Here is a 22,185-nt window from a genome sequence, read left to right as displayed (position 1 = left end):
GGCGTGTGTGTGAGTGAATGACCCTTGGAGGGGGACTTCTGTACAATGCAGTGCCAGGTGCAGAGCCACATTGAATCAATTTAGTTATTGGAGAAAGACAGTATGTGTGTGTCATTCAGAAACGTTGTGTCCAGGCTGAGAACTGTGTGGCTTGCTTGTAGTTTTGGAGAGAGATGGTTTGAAATATAAATATGCTGAGTCCAGGCGAAAGCAAGGTGTAGAAGGGTGCAGGGCCTGCCTGTAGATATTGGAGAGAGATATTTAATGTGTTTGTAATGTGGGAATGCTCTGTACCGGCTAGTGTCAGGTGCAGAGAGGCATTGAACCTGCATTTTACGGAAGAGAATCGGTGACGAAGCCAGGAGGAGATCAGTTGGTTCCGGACCTCTCCCTTCTAGGGTTTAAAAAACGCACAAGCAAAGAGAATAAGAAAATTAGAGCAACGTGGCTATATAAAGTCATGGAGAGATTAATTTGGAAGTACTATTGTAATCATTAGTCGGCCACAATAATGTATTTCCTCGCTTTTATAGCCCGACATGCCTCATACACAGAAGCGGCAGCAATTTTGTTTATAAGTAGTCGACATTTAATGCATTTTTGCACATGCGTTACTGTAAGCATGTCTTTCATACAAACTTGACCTAACTGGTTCATGTATCTGAAAACAGTAATATATACTGTTATGAATGCGAGGGACCAGACCGCGATACCAGGTTCGGAGCCGGCTGGCGACCCTGCACGGCCACGTGCGGCCCGCTGACGTGAGGCATCCCACGCGCGCCTGGCCGGATTACAAGGGTGGTCGCTACCCCCCTCCCCCCTCCATACCCCTCGCATCGTCCTGCCTTGGCGCCGTTATCTATCGCTGAGCGGCCTTGGGACTCCTCGACTGTTTAGGCGTCAGGTTGGCCTGGAATGACGCGACTTGTCACAGCCGCTCTTGTTGGTTCGCGAAGGGCGCCCAGGTACGTAAGCAGTGACGCTGGCCTTCGCGACGGTTTTTTGGCGACAGAGTCCGGCAACGGTGAGTGCCGTGAGTGCTATTGATCAATAAAATCTGTAATCAATAAAACTGTAATAAAACGTAATTGGGCTATTTCTTATAAACCCAGTTCCCTTCACATCATAAATCATAACAATATGTATTTATGACCCAAAATAAGGAAGGTTCAGTGATCTTTACTCAAGAATATTCATTTAAATTTCTATGTTTAAACTTTGGAGTTCTGAATTCTACTATTTGCTGAGATTGTTGAGTGACAATTGAGTTTATTTTAAAATTGAACCATAAAGAAAACTTATTCATGAAATCCTGGCTACGGCCCTGAGGCGAATGGTTTTTGTGTGTCTTGGACAGATGTGTGTCCAGGTGCAGAGAGGCGCAGGGCCTTCCTGAAGTATTGGAGATAAAAGGTCCGAGTGTCATTGTGGGATACTGTGTCCAGGATGGTGCCAGGTGCGGAACTCCGTGGGGCCCGCCTGCCCGGACAAGAACGGCAGGTACCCGTCGCCGTCCCAGTGCGATGCGTATGTGGAGTGCGTGGAGGGAGTGGCACGGGAGGTGCTGTGCCCCGATGGCCTGCTGTTCAACCCTCGCGCACAATTCACATACCCCTGCCAGTACCCTGTCGACGTGGACTGCGAGGGACGCTCTGGGCTGCGTGAGTATTTCCTCGTCTCGTGATAGCTCTGTGTCTGTTGGATCGTTACTGTTAAAGAATTTTAAGTTAGCTGTAAAATTAATTGGATTAAGAAATTTATACTTTTAATTATAATTATTGTTGATTTAATGATAGTCAAATTTTTGATGTGTAACATCTTAGCTCTTGGTATACAACTTCTGGTAGGAGTAATTTTGTGAATGGAACGGAAGTCACAGGGAATGGACAGCCAACCATGGCTGATGGCGTGATCCAAAATTCACAAAGCCAAAGGGAAACTTTATAGTATTAACTGTTGAATAAATTTTAATAAGATAGGCAGTATTCAAAAAAAAATTAATGTTGAAAATCAGGTCAAAAACTAAGGTTGAGTATTTTTTCAATTCTATTTTGCTTTTGTTGGAGCCGTTTCATTATGTAGTTTAAAATTTCGGTTTGCTAATCAAATTATTCTATAGTCAATGTAGCTGCTGAAGCAATGAATTCTAAAGGCAAGTGTAGAAACTAGGTGTGATTCACATCAAGAAATGTAGTTGAAAACACACACACACACACATACATACATACATATATATATATATATATATATATATATATATATATATAGTATATCAAGCTCATCATTATTTTCAAGTTAACATTATGTTAAAATTCATGTTCGAGTTTCGTATTATAAAAGTATTTGCAACACGAAAACACATGAATTTGTTCATCACAGCTCTGGTGAGTACTGAAAGACTCACTCACATTTATTTTTTTTTTTACTGATAATCCTTAATTTTAAGTAGTGGTTAATGTATCGAACATTCTCGAACTCCAATAAGACTTAACTGAACTTGATGGTTGTTGCATTAAAGGTGGTTACATAACTGCTGCAGAACCTAGAGTGTGCACAGACAGCACAACAGCATTATACTTCTCTATCTCCACAGCATTTGGTTCCTGTTCTAAGTTGTGTGTTTCTAAGTTATGACAGCAACCCCAATCCTACAACTGTTAGGAAATATATTGACAGACAGATTTGTGTCAAAAAAAATTTCTGTCTGCCACTGTTGAGGCCATGGATCTTGCCCTGTTTCTCTGGGGCTCTGCTGTGATCGCTGAAACAAGAGGTGCATGCATGTACAAAATGGATAAATGTATCTCTGCAGTTCTGCAGAACAAGTCATTCCGGTTACAAAATTTTCAAGTTTGAGAGGTTCAGCATGCATGGAAGTTTATACATTAGTCACCCGCATGCATCTTAGCGAACATTTATGACAGACTTATATCTTAGAAGTGAAATAAATTTACGTGTGAGAATGTGTGAGAAGAAACCAATTTTTACATAGAGTATTGTCTATTCTTGTTCAAAGTTTTTTTTTACACAGCATATGCATATTTCTGAACTAATGAATGTCCTGTGTTGGCTTATCGAACAATGGAAAATTACGAGTTAAAACATTTAAATAGTATTTAATGTAATATGCTCCTTTTTATTGATATGTTTCACTTTCTGAAGGGTTCTTCTAGTAAAAGAGAAATTTACTTACATAAATTTTTTAATTAATAAAAAAATGATATCACACTAAATTCCATGAAAAAAATACATTTTTACTATTAAGTTAATAAACTACTGAAAATCTACAACATATAGGAGTTTCGGCTTACAAAATGTTATCTTCTCACATTCTAGAATTTCTAATGTGGCCTTGTAAATAATTTTATACTTGAGTAGAGTATTCTGGGAGCATCCAAAATACAGCAAGTGGGCAGTGCAGCTTCAGCTCTGCAGCAGTAGAGTGCTCAGAGTGCTGGCACAGACATAAGTACATACTAACAAGTCCGATACAGCATCCAAGCCTTCCCAGCTAATTAACAAGTAATACAAATTATTACATTAAGAACTCAGTTAACCCAAGGCACACCACCACACCTCCCCTCCTCATCCCCACCACCCTGCCCAAACAAAAGAAGTGGGGCAATGCACTTCAAAAGAAGCTAAATCTGCTGCAAATTTCAATCGTAGGCAGAAACCATATAGATCCAAAAAATTATAAATGCCTGCATTCAAGAAGAAAAATAAAAACATTTGGAAAATTATTGCAATACAAAATTAGAGAGAGACAATGAAAAATAGTAACTATAGAAAATCATTATGCTCCAACTTTAACAAAATAATTGTAAACTGGGTACCTATAGAGTATTACAACAGTGTCATAATTACAGCCTCAAAAAATATCCATAATGCTTCCATAAATTAATTATATTACAGTGGGTAAATTATATACTCAGAAATCTTCAACAATTATTAAATGAATACAGTGTTACTTCTATACTTTGTGAAGACATCCAATATTCCGTAGGACACTAACTAGCCGTAATAAGCATAGTATGTATTTTATAGGGACTGCTAAATTTATAGCTTGATTTAACAGTACGCAAATCCGCCTAGAGATGGTGGGGTAACCTTGTTACAAGACTACGTCTGGCAGTGATGTTCCGTTGCTGTGTACATTGCTGTAAGTGGGTCGTATCCTCTAAGTGTTTGCTGCCATAATTTCATGTTTTTGCTTATTATTTTAAATAAATTTCTTATATAAATATCATTAATTGTTTTTAAAGTATATTATAAATTTAATACTTATTTATTTTATAGTTTTTTGAAACTTAAATGTTATGTTTTATGTCAAATTTAGCATGAACTAAGAGTAAATAATCTTGCTTATACGGTTTTAAATTACTTAATTGTGTGTGGTCTTTGACAAGTATTTCTTTATTTTTGTTTAGCGTTAATAAAAAAATAAAAATTTGGATTTCCCAAAACACAGCAAACTGAGGTTTGTAGGATTGTGGAGACACCTATTTTTTTATTGACTTGTGAGTGATATACACCAAAGGCTACACACCAGCGATTAGTTTGAACTGTTTGTAACATGATTGCTCGCTCTTAGTTCATACTAAGTTTACATAAAAATTGGCAGTTAAGTTTATAACAACCATATTAAATATATATTTATTAAATTTAAAACAAATTATTAAAAATTAAATATATTCATAATATGAATTTATTAAAAATAATACGCAAGAACCAAAATAATTTATTAAAATAATTAAGATACTATTCACTTAAAGCACTCATCGTGTCGGTTTGCAGTCATTGGACTGTTTGTGTATGCGTCCACCTGTTATCGGGTATAAAAAATAATCCATGAACTTAGTGAATTTTTTTTTTACTTTTTTAACTTTTAAATTCATTTATTTTTTTTAAAAAAAAAAATTTTTTGGTAATGCAGAAGCTTTTAGTTAGGAATACCATTTCATCTTGCTATGTCTTGAAAGGCTGCTCTTTGTAAAGCATTCAGCTACATAGGGTTAAACAAAACTGTATCCCAGGTTTTGGCCAAAATTGCAGTTGCTAACATCAGAGCACCTGTCTGTTACTTGACACGGTTTATATTTACAATTCATGATAATTCATACAATGTCCTCATAATCCTTAAAACTTTTAGCCGTAAATAAAGTTTAAATATTCTGTCTCTTGTAACTGTAGAATTTATAACACTAATAATTAGTGACTAATTTTAATGTCATTTTATTTTTAACATTAAATGGTAGTTGTTACACCTTAAGTTTGGCAGAAGTGAAGAAACATGCTTATTGGTCATCACTTGCACAGCTGTAGTTGCAAGTCTCAATCCACGAGTAAGTTAGAGGGGGAAGGGGAAGGCAGGATTGGGAGAATGGAAGATCATGGGAGAAGGGATGGTGATTTTGTGGTTAAGGGGCCCGCCTAGTCAGCGGGTGTATCTGTATTAGTTAGGCAGGATGTTAAGAGTGATGCTCGCTGGTGCTCTAGCACGGTATCGCCTTTAAGCGCAGGGCTCTAAACCAACACGCAGTGTTGTTTATGCCTAAAAATTACTCTGAAAATATGCCTTTTAGCTGTTTTATCTATTCTAAAAATATATATTTTAAATACTTAATCCGGAAACCAAACTACTTATCGGCCCTCAGTGAATTCTTAAATGCTTTTCGTAAACAGGCCCCACTCAAATACCTAGTGTAGTTTTCAAATTGCGTTGTTTTTCCTGAAGCTCTGCATACCATGTGTGTGCCCATATAGGCGTGGGTCTTAAAATTGTTGTTGGAATTGAGACATAATATGAAGAATGAATGATTCATTTGATGTTTAATATCCTGTCAACATCAAGGAATTTATTGACGATGAGCGGTGAAGTGATGTGGAAGGAGCAGTCAGAATGCATTGGTAGGGGGAACGGGAGTACGCCGAGAAAACCCACGGGTCACGGCAACGTCGGTGCCTTTTATTACTAACAAAAAACCTTGGTTTGCCCTCTGCCGGGAGCAGAGTGATCTGACTGCCCAGCCTCCATGGTCCAGATGGAGATAAGTGTTGGCAATTAACGATTGGGCGTGATCTTTTCAATTGACACACACAGGCCGACAAGATCTTTAAGAATGACAAGTTTTTCATAGTTAATATTAGGTCGTGTTTTATGTGTTTTCAACTCTTTAGACACAAATGTAATCACACAATAAATTTTAACAGCAAGGAAGTTAACTGACATGAAACATCACAAAACAATTTTAAAGAATGTCAGCATAAAAAAGTAAAGGATTTCTAAGAGATGTTGGTTGAGCAAAACAAAACCATTAAAAATAAATTCATCATGTAAAATTTTCTTAAAATTATTACTGTTTGATTGAAGATAATTTTTTTTTTCTTCTGATCTCAGTTTCTTTATAAAAAATTCCCAAAGTGAGAAGCAAAATTCGCTTGAATTATCTTTTGCATTAAAGCTACGCTTATGAAAATTTATTTACTTACTTACTTTTGCTACCCTACAATTTAACAGTGGGGATTGTAAATATAAAATTTTCACCTGGTATCCCCATAATTTGATTACAAATATAGCAGTCTGGTTCCCTATAAGGTTCAAACAAGAGATTCCACAGCTAAGACCTAGTTGTACGGCTTGTAGAACCGGCGCAGCCAACTGACCAGTGCCCCCACCAGTTCGGCTACTTCCTGCTCGGAGACGCGGCCAACTGCGGCAAGTTCCTGAACTGTGTGGACGGCCGCGGCTACGAGTTTGACTGTCCCCTGGGCCTGGCGTTCAGCCAGGAGGCTCTGCGCTGCGACTGGCCCGACCAAGTCTCCTCCTGCGATGCAGAAGGTGAGTGTGCTTTCTCCGTTGCCAACTTGCCGTAACGCGTACCGCTGTAATTTAGCTCGAACTACTTACTACAGTGGCCTCTAAATGGTAATAAAACACATTTTTCCTTGTGTGTGCTGGAAGGCTGATACAATCGCGCGAATACCGATTGGTAACGAAAGCTGTTCCCTCAGCTTGATGGCTGGACGAGCATATTATCTCAGTTGCAATGTGCGGTTTCCCTCTGTCGCACATGGCCTGTGCCAAGTTGTGCGTGGCACGGGCGAGAGATAGTTCTGCCAGTGTTATCAACCACCTGAGCTAGCCTCGGGAGCCATGACCCATCAGCGAGCTCTCCTTGCCAACGAACACTCTGCCTCCTGAAGCGAGTTCCCAACCAGCGTTCACCCCTGTTATCAGTCGAGATGGCGGCAGTTTCTCAAAATGTTGGTTTCTCGTCACAACATAAAAAAACCTTTCCGACTTAGATTGTGGTATTGCATTTCAAAAATACAATCCTAACATATAATCCACGGAAACAAATTTACGGGCGACCTAGTCGGCTGCCAGTAATTGAAATAATAAGCAATCAGTTTTATTTTCTTTCAAAACAATAACCCATGCTTTTATTGATTCTAAAAAAAATATGCCAGTAATTAACTGTGGACAACAACATAAACTTCCCTTAAAACCACATCTGGCTAAAGGAAGTTGCAGTACAATTGTTCAACGATCAAAACAAAACAAACTATAGCAATATTTAGGCTGTAAAACCACCAACTGCCAAACAATAAACTTTACTACGCCTGACTTATGTACTTTAATGTGAAAGTGCGAAAACATAACAAACACGAGATAAAAGACTGATTTTCAAAACATTTCAAAAGATCAGCCTTTCAACATATAGCAACCATGAAAAAAAAAGTTATAATTCAGTAAAAACAACCAGGGTAAAACGCCAAAGAATAATTTATGTAAGACAAACGCAAATGAAATCTGTTTTAACTTTACGATGTTAACTGCCAAACAATAGTTTAGAGGTAGAAAAAAAAATGACAATATTGAAAACTTATGAATAGGACATCATTAGGACAATATTATAACCCTCAAACTATTCGTAAATTACTAACAGTAATACCAAAGGAGAAGCTGGACTATCTAAAACTGTTTCATAGTTAAAATGAGATAAAGAGTTCCAAGGTGTTAAATTACATCTATACCTATCGCATTCCTGCAGTTGACACTCCCGCCTTGAATACACTATAAAAGGAGTTATCAAATCAGCATACTTAATATATACTAAAAATTAAACAGGATTACACATTACCACTTTAGAAATGTCAATCCTAAATAGTTATGTTATACTTATTTGATGAAAATATTTGGAATTAATGGGAATATATCAGCAATAATCTGAAACTGTGCAAGCGAAGCCCTGGGTTATTAAATAGTGTATAAATATAATTACGTATTTTTATTGTGGTTGCACTTCAATATGTTATCCCACTTTCCTGTGATCTAATGTAGTGTTAATACAATATCAATTCCCCTAGTTAAACTATACTGCTGATCATATAACTCTTTTTTGGTTCCCAGAATATTTATTTAAATATGGTGTGGTATTCATTTGTCGTGTGTTTCTTCTGTACAAGTGTCGCACTTGTAGAACTTCTAGAACCATTATATGTACAGCATTCCACCAAACAATGAATGTGTTTTGTTTTGCTGCAGCATTCCTAGGCTTCACTTGCCCAGCGCCCCAGGGAGTGTTCGGAGATGAGTTCCAGTACTTCCGCAGCCCACACGACTGCCAGCGCTACTACATCTGCGTGAACGGCCGACCACGCCTGTACGCCTGTCCCGAGGGACGCGCCTTCAACGAGGACATTGGAGGCTGCGATGGAATAGAGAATGTCACTGCTTGGTGAGCCAAGACACTGCTGAGTAGAGGACACACACGCTTAGTGTCACTTGCCAGGTGGCTGCGAGATGCTGTACATGTGATATGTGGAACATATGAGCCACTCGCCTAGTGGAGGGTACAGTATGCTTGCAATTGTGGGGCATAAATTTTATAGGAAGCAGGAAATGCCAAACAAATAAATTTGTTAAGGAACAATTGTCCAAAAACGAAACCCTGTAAACTTACAGGCGCAAACAGTAGCTCGTAAATTTGAATTTGACTGGCTTCTTGCAATTTGCCCAGTAGCCAATTTTTGGTAAAATCATTGAGTTTATTGATTTTCAATAATGCACCGCCTCCTTATTCCTTACTCAAAAGTTCACATGATACAACAAGGGCCTGGAAACGTACCGGTTAATAGACAATAGTTAATAGTTAGTTAAGAAAACAAGATTACTCCAGAAGTGGAACCTCGGAGGCGAGCATTCAAATTTAGTATTTACACTCAGGAACAAGTTGAGTGTAACGGTGAATTGATTTAGGAAAAATTAAAATATAACAACACAGGAATTTAGTTACTGATTGGTAGGGTTGTGCGATTCCATGATTTTCAGTTCGATTCGATTCCGATTCGATTCTCACTTCAAGAGTTGAAATTCGATTCCGATTTTGATTCTTTGGGTAACTTTATCTACATAGTCATTAGTCTGGTAGGGCTAACTAAAAAAAAATTGCATTTATTTTGAACCATATGTATTTAACTAAAATGAATAATAAATACATTTCTGGAAGATGACTGCGGCCCTTAAACTTGCCACAATTTTCATCCATTATTTTTTTATTTAATCACTTCACCACTGTTTAAAGATGTCAAATGTTACCAACGGTAAAGTCAGCTGCCTCACTGGAGTCACCGAGATAGTGCGATGCGTGCTGCGCTAAGAAGTATAATTTATTAATTAACCTACATTTGCACATATGACGTATGCAGCATGGCCTAGCCAGTAGGTTTATTTAAATTAAAACCAATAAGTAACATATTTTTCTTTGTTTTTTTCAACAAGATCTGTTCCCCTAAAAACGAAAAAAATACGTAAATATGATTAATTTATTAACTTCACAAAGTTAAACCACACAACAATGATCAGCTTTAATTAAGTTTTGTAAGAGGCAAAAGCATAAACAGTAAACAGTACTTCGATACTGACAGAATGTTACGATTCAGTGATTCGATTCCTTTGTGTCGGCACGCGCGATCTTTGATAAATGGTGGCCTATCACGGTAGCCTACAACTCACGTAGTTTCGGTTCCCTACCACGTTCGTGCAACTTCGGATTTCTCTCAAAAATTGAAATTAAAAAAAATCAAAGGGTAGGGTAGGGTAGGGTAGGGTAGGGTAGGGTAGGGTAGGGTAGGGTAGGGTAGGGTAGGGTCGGGTCGGGGTAGGGGTAGGGGTAGGGTAGGGTAGGGTAGGGTAGGGTAGGGTAGGGTAGGGTAGGGCAGGGCAGGGCAGGGCCGGGCCGGGTCGGGTCGGGTCGGGTCAGGTCAGTCACAACATGCTTGTTTTCATTGGAAACTTCTGATTTAGCGGCTGAAGTGGCGTTAATACCAAAACGCAAAACTTCGGAAATCTTCGGAAATTCTTGCAGGCAACCGAAACTATGTGAGTTGTAGGCTTCCCGGCATGTCAACTGGTCTACACGTCCGGCACCGCTAAAATATTTTTATGTCGTAAATGTTTTAATGTTGGTTATTCTGTTAACAGAAGACTGTCACAGAATGGCGATCTTTGTAAATGTATCTATGGTTGAACAAGGAACTATTTTAACTGTTAACAGAAAATTGTGCGTTGATGGTTGTAAAATTCATTTTTAATATGTGTTATTTATTTTTCAAAACAAATAAACCAACAATATTTTTTTCCCGTGCAACGTGAGAAATGTTCATGAGTAATATGCCGTAAGTAGGCAGAAATAAAAATGTTTGAGTAGATTGTTAAACTATTTATTAAACAAGCAGTTTCGTAAGGTATTTATCTTTGCAAGCCGAAACAGTTAGTGGTTCTGAACGTGTAAATTATATCATACACAATCTTTGAAAAAAATTTAATGTTCGGCCTAACCTATATTTCAAAACGTTATGAAATTTGCTTGAGTGAAAGTGCGCGGCAATTTTACGAGTTACATTAATGAATAAATTTATTTCTAGCAATCAGTTAAACGGTAACCGCCAATTTCTTTCTTCGATATTTTTACTTTTGAAAAATTTGCCAGAAATTTTCGATTCCAAATTTTAGTTTCGGTTCCGGGTTCAAATAGTTGAGGAATCGAATCGAAGTTGAAATTATCGAGTACCCGCACATCACTACTGATTGGTCTTTCCTTCAATAAGAGGGGAGGGAGTAGAGAAAAGATATGTGGGCGGAGCTACGAGACATAGGAAGGAGTTACTGCTTCCTGAGTGGCCAGTGGCCCCAAGTGTTAGGGGCACAAACAAAACAAAACTTTGGCATGGTCATACTAAAAGTTTGCGCGAGCACTGACAGTGCGCTGGGATGCAGCAGTTGTGTATAGAACCTTTAGGAAGAGGCTCCGGGAGAAGCTGCTTCCTAGCAGGAAGAGAAGGAGTTAAACAAAACTTACAGTGGTACCACAGTGGACCTAAAGATTGCTCTAGAGATCAGCCTGTGCCTGGAGGGCATGGCAGTATCACCCGTGAAGAGAGGGGGGCTAGAGAGTAGGGATCTGGGGAGAAGGCAGGTCATCGCTCTCACCACAAGTTCTAGGAGAGACAGCAAAAACTGAGCGGGTGCGGGGGTGTGCTTACGCTGTGCCATGCAGACAAACACATCGCACCAGGCATGCTCCAGAAGCACTAAAACAGGAGCTGGGCGACTGACCAAAATCGCAGAGCCCAACCGATAATCTACCGCCGTCCGTGACAAGGCGCGCTGAGCATAGCTGTAGCCAAGAGCTGGGGGGTCAGCAAAAGAAACGGTTGTCGAGAGAATTTACATGCTGGTTCATGAAAAGAAAGAGAGAAAGTGGAATGAGACAGCTAGCTCTGCATGGGACCGTAGTGCATCGGGCCCAAGTGCTGGAACACAGTCTGACACGACTGGATAAAGTTTAAGACACGTGGGTACAGTAGGAGGAAAAATATTAAATCTGGCTCTCTAAACACAGTCCAAATTAAAAAAAAATTAATTTTGCGGAGAAAGGGCAGCACAATAGCACTTATTAGAAATTTTTACTGAAAATGTAATTATATTGAGGTTAGAGAACATTTATGCACTATTGTATTGCTGCAGATGTTGTATCTATGCAAGGGAATAATGACAAGTACATTAAGAAAGTTTCAATAGATTATATAGTTGTGTCTACAACGTTTTTGCTCTTTGTGTTTATTTGGTAACAGGGCACACTGAAATAAGGCAACATTAATAGATAAAATTGAGCATTGGAAAGTGAGAGTAAATACTCATTTAAATGCACACTGAAATCTAAGGACGAGACTTGCTATGCTGTCAGATACGACAGACGCGATGAAGAGGTTTGTGGTCATGTGTTCCAGCTACAATGCAGGCCGCGACCAGCAGTTCCAGCCGACACAGACTCCAGTGCAGTTCCAGCAGCGCAGGAGGGTCCAGGCGGGCTTCTCAGGCTGAGGCGCGGACATGGTTCTCCCAACACCTCCATCCCCCGCTCAACCCCCAGCCTTCATCTCTGCCATAGCAGCACACATACCTGAGCATCCTGCTGGAAGACTAGCCTCCTCTCTGCCCAGGCTTGGTTTGTTGCGGTGGAATACTGGCCAGTATTTCCTCTCCTTCCGCTTTACTGTTGATTGCCACTACTTCCATTTATCTCAATTTCATCAATAACAATAGAATATTTTTTATATATAATTTGTTAGACTTCTTTCTCATATTTAATAGTATTCTCAATTGTTACTTTAAACTTCTTAAACACCTAAAACTTTTTTATATTTCTTTATTTGTGTATTTAAATGTATCATAGTTTTCATTTCTAGCTAGTTAATGAAGTAGTGTGAATAGATTTTTTTAATTTTTTATTCTGTATGATTTGTAACATTTTGAAACTAATATTCTATTTTTATCTAGTGCTGTTTAGTAATAAAATAAAATTTAACAATGTTGCCATTTTTATTGTTGTTATTTCTGCACCCTTATTTGTCAGTCTAAGTTATACATCTATGGCATCCCTGTGCAATCATAAAAAGTTTATATGCTAAAACTGTTTTTTTTTAATCTCCTTTTTAAGTGCTTGGCAAATGTCGCTAGTTTAAATGCAACCAGAGAAAGGACTGGTGATTTTAAAAGAGCATATTACCAACAGAGTTTTATAACTACAGTGAAAACAATCAACAAATACAAAACAACAAAAATTAATTAACTGAAAATTTTGTTTGCTAATTCTCATAAAAACAGGCATACCCACAAATATGATACAGACAGCCTTTTAAAATTTATAGTAGAACCCTGGTTTTACATTACAGCTTAAGTTTACCCCATTATTTGCACCATTTTATTTTAGTCCCATTTTGACCTCATTTGATGCACTACAATAAATTACCATTGATTAAAACGCGCCTACAATTTGCTTCCCGCAATTATGCTATACGTTCATAAATTCATTATTCTCTCTGTAGAACGTGGTATATTTAATTATTGCAATTGGGCACCTAATTATATATATATTTTAAAAGTAATGCCAAAGGTTAGGAATTTTGACGTAACTAGTTATACCTTCCAAAATATTAGTTTTTTTATTATTACCTTGACTTAACAGAACAAGCGAACATAAATGACATCTATTTAGGTAATCAAATAGTCTCATATATACTATATCAGTGATAGTTATCTGTATGCGGACATATATTCCTAGAGAGCCAAAATCTAAGTAAAGGTATTTCATACTAGTAATGTCTCGATTCACGTAACCTTACGTCTAGTTCAGTTGTTCGGAGACACTGCGAACTCTGCAGCACTGGACATCTGGATAGCGGTAACCAGAGACAAGGACGTTTTCGACCAGCTGAAAACTACAAATACTACTGTTCTAGTTGTAAAATTAGATGACGACAGTCCAGCATCCTCCTCTGATCCTGAAAAGTCTTTATAATTAATTTGAAACGATCTCACCGACGTAGACCACATGGAACCTCGGATGTATGGTTGTCATGGTTGTGACGGGAACTCAGGCCTCAGAATTCTTGTGACAGCGACTGACGGCTCCGACCATCGTCCTTCAGGGATGGAAAGTACGAAGATTCGAACCCAGGATGGTCATGAATGTAGATATCAACCGAAGAGTAAGTTCATTCTTGAAGTTCGGAAAATCCATAATTCTGTCAAATTAATGCAGAATTTCATGAACCCAACTTGACGTCTACCAAAATAACGGAACTCCGCTGTAATCTCTTCTTGTGAGCTGAACGGAAATGTAAAGAGAAGTACGACCCTCACTCAGTACGTATCTTCCTATCCAGATAATTTTTTCTTATTTTATTTGTTTTTTTACACATCCATATTCCAAAAACCACTATCGAACGAATACCTTATTATAGCAACCATAGATGAACTAACCAAAGCTGGAATTGAAAATCCACAGACTTATGCAAGTAGGAATAACTAGAATTTAAACCGCGCTAAAATATAGTAATGGTTTTATAAATGCATAGATAAAATAGCTTTGCAATAGCATCATTAATTAGATTTGAGGCTCTCTATTCACATCTTCCTCCTACTGTTTTTAACATAAAACCTTTTAAATAAATTACATCAATTTTGCACTCATAATCTCATAACAAAAAGGAAAAAGAAAAACTGTAAACATAGTGACGGTTTACACTGTGTTTGCCACAAAGATAATACACATGAAGATAACATTTTCGTGTGAAATACCAAATCCAAAATGCTGTTGGGAAAACTAGCACTGTAGCACCTGGATTTTTCGATGTTCTCTCCCATTAAAAGTTGTGTTTACAGGTTCGCAACACTGGTCCAAAGATGGCAGACTTTTGAGAAAATGTTAGCACAAAATGCTAGCGCTATGGTTTATAGAAATTACGACTGTCCATCAGTAATGTGTACATACCGTATTACGTAGTTTAGATTTATGGTAAGCTTAACCAGAATACCCTACCACGCCACGTAAGAATATCATCTCAGCCCACAATCGATTACTCGACTTGGCCCGCGGCCGACGCAGCATTGTCCTGCTATCTATTGTCGACGCGGGCTGTCTGCTGGTGGCCATGTTGGTTCGGGATGTTGCAAACAGGCAGCGCTAGTGTATCGCAACGATTTAATTCCTTACAAAAAAGCAGGAGTGTGGCAACGCACGTACGCCTCAAACAAAATAACGCTGGAAAACTATACTTTTTTTCATTTAAAGAAACCTGTTAACTTTTTTAGAAAATAAATTTGGGATTAAACTCAAACCATCACCACCCCCTTCCCGTACAGATACCCCAACAACTGACCGAAACAAAAGTTACAAGAAAACTGTCCTAACGATTCGGAAATAAATACGGTAGTGCCTACTACTTGTCGGATAGTAAAATAAACGTGCCGTGATTGTAAATGTGTCACGACTGAAATAATTCCAAACATGTTTATAAATATTTGTGTATTATTAACGCGATCAATTAGCAACAAGTATAAAGACGGCTCTGACTTTTTGGCCTAACATAGTTATAAACAATGTTATCATTCGTTAATGAAAATGTCCCAAAAAATTAATTAAGAGCATTTATATTTAAAAAAGTCCACATTGTTATGTTTAATGATGGGAAAAAATTGATTTAGTCTTTTCTAAATAATAAGAAATGCGTACAAGTATATGTATATTCAAAGGCTTGGTTTATTCGAGTCGAGCATACCTTGGCCTTGAAGCCAGCCAGTGATGCTGTGACTGTGAAGTCGCGTGCACGCATGCAGTGTTTGGGCGTTTGGATGATAGCCGGCTTATCTTGTAGCGACGTAGTCAGAAACGAAACATACTTAGCCTAGCGGTTGCATTACACACGCACATATCCCCAGCACGTTCAGCATTTATTATACTGAGTTCACAGGAATAGAATAATATTAATGAACAGATAACTAACTGAAGTTTGATAAAAGAAAGAAAGGACGGGATTCTATTTTTAAAGCCACACACTTAAGTGGCGACTGCAAGTCTGAAGAATGTGACAGGTGTCAACGGCAAGATGTCTAGTGGCGAGCGAGAGGGGTGGAGATAAAGCAGACAAACAACCAAAGCGCGCTTCACGCGATCACGCCGTAAATTCCTCAAAAAGACCTCGTTATAGCCGTGTTCTCGCTATTACCGTGCTCGCTATAACGAGATTCTAGTGTATTTTACAGAGATGACAGCTTGTAAAAGATTGCAAACATTTTCAAATGATGAAATACTAAACATTTTAAAGTGCGTAGGTGAGCACAAAGGTACTCGTGTTTCACTCACTGAAGGGTTAGGTGTGCCTATTTCAACCCCGATCACATTTGTAAAAAAATAGCAAAATCAATGAAGGAAATGAACTCAGTGTGGTGATAAAATACTGTATTTTTATTAATATTCTTAACCTGCAAATGTCTGATGTTTCTATGAATTGCTAATTAAAGTAGAAAAGTACATATGTATGTATCCTGAATGTAAGCTTAGCTATACTCTATACATAATGAAAATATGTATAGCACTTTAATGTTAATTATTCTATTTAGAAATGCTTAGACATTCTTAATAATTATGTGTATATCAGAGTATGGTAGACCTACGTTAAGGTTGGATATCACTGTTCTCTGTAAAAAAAAATGATTTTTCATAGATTTAATATATTTTAAACTTTCCTGCATTTTACATTTTCAAACACCCCCTTGAATGTGGGTTCTCGAGGCGCCTCACACACTTCCGTCTCTGTACTGGAAAGCTCGTGGTCGAGAATTGAGTGCAACGTTGGGTGAATATTAAGATTTATTGCTGCCGACAAGTATACAGCAAGTAGTCCAGCTTTCATGCTGACCAGGACACCGCGTGGACTGTCCCCGAAAGTGCAAGCTCACAGAATAATACAAAACACTCCAGGGAGCTTTAATAAGTTACACAGTCTGCCGCCGGGGTAGGTCTTGAAGGTTAATTAAAGGTTTAAAATAATTACAACAGCGGATGATAACAGATCAGTCAAGAGCAATAGTTGAAGTCGACATGGGGTTCTGAGATGCATCCTACCCCGCACAGCGAACAGAAGAGACTGCCAATGCCATGGGTGTAATGGCCGCAGGAAGTGCTGAATTTACAGTTAGTAAATTAATATAACAGAACAATTAAACATAACATATTTGAACCTTTCAAAAACTACACATTAATTTAGACTTAAGTATTAGGTATTACAGTTATTTAATTATTACCTACATTATTTAAAAATATGAAGTCTCAGCTGCTTAAGTTAGGGTGGGCACTGAAAGGGTTTGCGCAGGGCAACCGAACACACGTACTTATTGGCGGGAGGTTTGAAACAGAGGGTGTCTGTGGGAGGAGAGGGGGTTGGCAGCAGCGTGAGGCACATCAGGCTTAAGGAGTGCGTAGCCCTGTTTGACGTCAACTTAATGCATCATCTCATCCTAACGGCTGGTACAAACAATGCACCTATGTATTTTCAGGGTGAGATGATGCAAAATTTTTCTGTTTAAGGATTTTATTCTTAAAGTTATTTTTTTGGCTAAATAATAATTAATAATTTTGTTTGCAATTATACATGGTACAAAACCTAGATCATGGTTTGAGGGAGTGACTAGGCATTTCTGTAAATTGATGGTTATTTTGAATTGTTGGAGGCAGTCATGACAAACACACACTCACACACACACATACACACTTTCTCTCTCTCTCTCTCTCTCTCTCTCTCTCTCTCTCTCTCTCTATATATATATATATATATATATATATATATATATATATATATATATATATATATATATATATATATATATAGAGAGAGAGAGAGAGAGAGAAAGTGTGTGTGTGTGTGTGTGTGTATATATATATATATATATATATATATAAAGGCTGATTTCTTCAATATCAATAAGTCTGGTTCCAAATTTTTAATAAACCAGACATGTTTTGACTGCTAAGAGTTCCCATCTGTTTGTTCTCTGACATCTGGGCAGAAAAGGTGAGACTATCACTGCTGTAGCCTGTAAAAACAGTGCTGTTAGATTTTACCCACTGCAATCATCGTCAAAGAGGTGTATAATTAAAGAGAGTTAGTTTACTACTGGGCTTACTTCATTTTCTAAGTTTAGTCATATGAATGTCAAAAAATAATCCTACATGAATTATGATCTGTTAATTATATGGTTCTAAGATTTTTTTTTTTTAAGAAACTCCTGGTGTCAACTCATTGATTAGAGTCATATCTCACACTGCAATTCTGTATAACTCATTGAACTAGCTGATCAAAATAGTGTGTGCTGCTTTATGTACCACGTCACACAGCGCATGCCTTTCAGCCATTAGACATGTTAATTTATGTCCATTGAAAAAAATATATAACAAATAAACACAGGTTGTAATGAAACAAAAAGTTAAAGATGGACTCAGAAAATCCAAAGCGGGTCAGTTAATGGAACAGCATGGAACAAAGCACCATCAGTATATAATCCAGATAGTGGTTTCAGATCTTGTGAGATACATCATTTCAATACCAGTGTCATTGCAGGTTGTGTGTTTGCCATTTTAGATGCTACGAAAACTTCAAAGCAGGGTTGGCTGATTTAAATCACAATGGTTTAAACCAAGTGTTTTTTCTAATGTATTTTTAAATAGAATATCTTAGTAAATTTTAACGAAAGGCCTAATTCCACTCTAATAACAACACTAGTTTGCTCATTAATGTTTCTTGTAATTTACATAAACAAATAATTTTATGCAAATAAAGATCTTATCATTTAAATGGTCTGAATAAGTTGTAAATTATACCCAGCTAAATTCTCCTCTAAAATTAAATTAATTAGTAAATTGTAGTCAAAAGTGTAAATAAAAGAGAAAATAAATAAATAAATTTAATATTTTTAAAAAGTCCTCCTCAGGAGAAATACCCTTTCTGTGGTTAATTCCCAGTCATATGTGCAGATTTGCTGGAATTAAATTTATTTGATGTTATAACTTTTCTGCTTCAATATGAGTGGCAGAAAGTGGGATGTTGTATGGCTTTTATTTGAACATGCTGAGAATCCAAATAACTAATGTAATAAAAAAAAACCTGGTTTAAACAAAAAAAAATTTTTTTTTTTTTGTTTTTTTAAAAACCTAGTTTTTTTCCCAACCCTGCTTCAAAGTCTTCCCAAACAACTCAGCATGTTGAACCATTCCCTGTGTTTGTCACTAATACACATGCTTCTCATTCAGGACAGTTAGGATCCTTGAAGTCCTGACTGATCCAATTCTCTTCCTACACCTCAAAACATTAAAGTAACCATTCTACACCCACAAAAGTCTTCAACAAAATCAGTCCATTTCACCAGAGAGTGATAAATTCAGAATACATTATCAAATCGGTTACTAGAGAGAACCATCATCAGAGAGAATCCCAACACAGTATTACCACCAGGCACCAGTCTGGATTCAGGTAAAGGTGCTGTAGTAAATATCCAAAGTGTCAGGCAGTGGATGCCAGCATCTACCATCTTTATTTACAAAAACTTTACTAGAGAGTATGCCACAGTTGCACACAACAATGTGTTCCAGTTTGTGCTTGCGATGCATGCATAAAAACATATAATTGTTTAATGTATGGACAGACAGTAACTTTATAATTACGTGTTTTATCGCATAATTGTCGCACATTTTGTACTAAAATTAAGTTTGAAAAGTAGGGGTGCGACGTTTATGTGAAAAAAGCATTTTTGTTAGGTAAAGAGTTATTCATAAAAACAAAACCTATTCAAGGAAAGTTTGTTCATTTAAAAAGTAGAGTATACAAAAGCACGCCAATAAATTTTAATTAATAAGTCATGCAACAAAAACATTTTGTTTAACTTTAAATAGAAAAACCAAAACTGTGACTCGAATGTAAGTCGGAGCGTATAACTATTGTCGTAGTACACACCACAAGAAAGCATGGGCTATCAAATGTAGTTAACTCGGCACTCAACAGAGAGCGCGTGTTGCATGCATTTGATGAGCAATCTGTATCAATATTCGACTACGTGCGGGCGCTCTACGGGGGAACCAAAATATCCAAACATAAATGATGCCAACTAGTGCTGGAAACATTTTTATAAGCGGTACACAGCGGCGAAGAAAACGAAAAGATAAAGGTCAGAACGTTTGAAAACGTCTTTAAAAGAAAATTTACACATCAGACAACTTCATATTTCTGTTAATGAAATAATTTAGCGGTAATATTCGAATGAATTTTAGATTTAAACTTTAAAATGCATTGTTTTATATGGGAAAACTATCTACACAAAGCGCTCAGAGTCTACATACCTAATTATGAGACGTTTATGCGAGAAATTTTTTTTCTCCAAATTTTGATGTCCTAAAATAACGGTGCGATGATTATACAATAAAAAATAAAACGTGTATCTCCCTTTTACCACCTATCACGCCTTGGAATTCATTTTGAAGATTAAATAATTAAAAAAATTTTCAATACATTTATTGGAAATAATGTATGCATTTTATATAGTTCTCCGCTAGCAGCCACATACGCCCATTGACGTCACGCGGCGTCCATTGACGCCACAAGGGTCCTCGCTACCCTCCCCTACGCTCCTCGTGCACCGTTTTGTCTCGGGCTATTTTCACCTTTAGCGGTTTGGGAATTCCGGACTTACAGAGCCCGTCGCGAGGAGGCGTGAACAAGCATAGCTGTTCTGGGTGTTTCGGGCGTCGGGTCGACTCGGGATGACGCGACACATCACAGCCACTCTCGTCCCTTTGTGAAGGATGCCACGGGTATATACGCAATGACGCCAGCCACCGCGGGAGTTCCGAGGGTTTGGAGAGTTCTGAGAGTAGGGGAGAGAGTCTCCCCCTCAGGAGTGATACTGACGATACCCGTGCGATCAGCGAGAGGTGAAGAGGGCAAGTGGCCCTTGCAGAGCGAACTGGACATATCGGGAGGCGATACATGCGAGAAGGCCTGGAGAGCCAGTCAGGTGCGTAGAGTGATAGTTGAGGACTGTGCTGAGGCCTGGCGTGGTTGAGTGTACGAAGAAAGCAGAAAGTGACAGATAGATGAGTAAGTCACTGTCGAGCCAAACTCCAGTGGAAAGTGTTAATGTTTCAATGACCAGTGTAAGACAAATTGTTGTCGACAGAAATCTTGAGTGTAGTAATTAAATTTATAGTGTAGACATTAGTAATAAATAAAATTGTACTAATTAATTGGGCTATCCCTTACGAACCCAGTTTTTCTTCCCACATTATACTCGTGACAAAATGTAAATAATTGTTCCATGCAAATATTTAAAATTAAAAAAATATAAATTTATTGAACAAATAACTGCACGTGCTTTCCCCAAGAATTTGTGAATAAATATCAAATGCAATACACAAACAAAATTATTATTCAAAATTATATATGATATTTTGTACCAGAAAAATGTGTTCGCTGAATATAATTTGCCTTGCATTTTCCCATCTAGACAAACAGTTCCACATGTGTGTATAGATGTTGGTATGTACTAGATTTGCAGGCTCTATGTGTGATACAATAAACATAATTACTGTATTCATATTGTATGACTGAGCCAGCTTCTTGGAGCAAACAAATGCAATAATAAAAGTACCTTTGAGAAAAATGCTTCTGAACAGATAGTAGGTATATGGACAAGAATAATAGTTGATGATGGGTCAGGATAGATACGTGAGTTTTGAAAATTAATTATAGGGATTATTTATTTTATACTAACTGAAATCAGAACATGAAGGAGTATAATAATTAAGTACTTAATTATAAACCAAAATAAAACCAGTTTCCAAGCAAACAATTAGACATACATGTGAAAAGGGAAAAGGAACTGGAGGACTTATATTTGCTGAGAGGAGTTATAGAAAAGGTGATGATAGATTAGAATAAGCATAGACATTAGAAAACATAATAAAATACACCTACTGCATTCAGTACACTGCATTAACCTGCATACCTCATAAAAAAAAAATTCTTAGACAGTTATAATCAGTCTGATAAAATCTAATCATATTAATGGAAACCTAAAACGGAAAAGTGATTTGACACTTGCAAATAAAGAGTAGAGAGAGAAAAAAATATCCACGGTACACCTATTTCCGAACTAGAAAATTCACACAAACAACCGTGACCTCATGCCTAAAAACCCAGTCCAAAAAACCATCAAGGAAATGCGAATAAACGACCACCCGATGCAAAACCCCAGATGAACACACTGTTTGCCAGAGAGCCAGG

The 22,185-nt window shown here is 37.6% G+C and overlaps 1 protein-coding gene across 1 annotated transcript in view; it reads left to right on the top strand.

The window, feature by feature from the left end:
- LOC134527470 (protein obstructor-E) overlaps positions 1-12,978 on the top strand; it is a 64,976-nt gene extending 51,998 nt beyond the window's left edge. Inside the window, exons 2-5 of the mRNA XM_063360167.1 lie at positions 1,449-1,664; positions 6,650-6,844; positions 8,555-8,747; positions 12,301-12,978. Coding sequence (XP_063216237.1) covers positions 1,449-1,664; positions 6,650-6,844; positions 8,555-8,747; positions 12,301-12,394 — 698 coding nt within the window. The 3' untranslated portion in view covers positions 12,395-12,978. The remainder of the gene's footprint in view (positions 1-1,448; positions 1,665-6,649; positions 6,845-8,554; positions 8,748-12,300) is intronic.
- Positions 12,979-22,185: the final 9,207 nt, after the last annotated feature.

This window comes from Bacillus rossius, chromosome 1, assembly GCF_032445375.1.
Source record: "Bacillus rossius redtenbacheri isolate Brsri chromosome 1, Brsri_v3, whole genome shotgun sequence".
Classification (NCBI taxonomy): Eukaryota; Metazoa; Arthropoda; class Insecta; order Phasmatodea; family Bacillidae; genus Bacillus; species Bacillus rossius.
The sequence above is the reverse complement of the archived record's forward strand: the minus strand, read 5'-3'. Positions and strand labels throughout refer to the sequence as shown.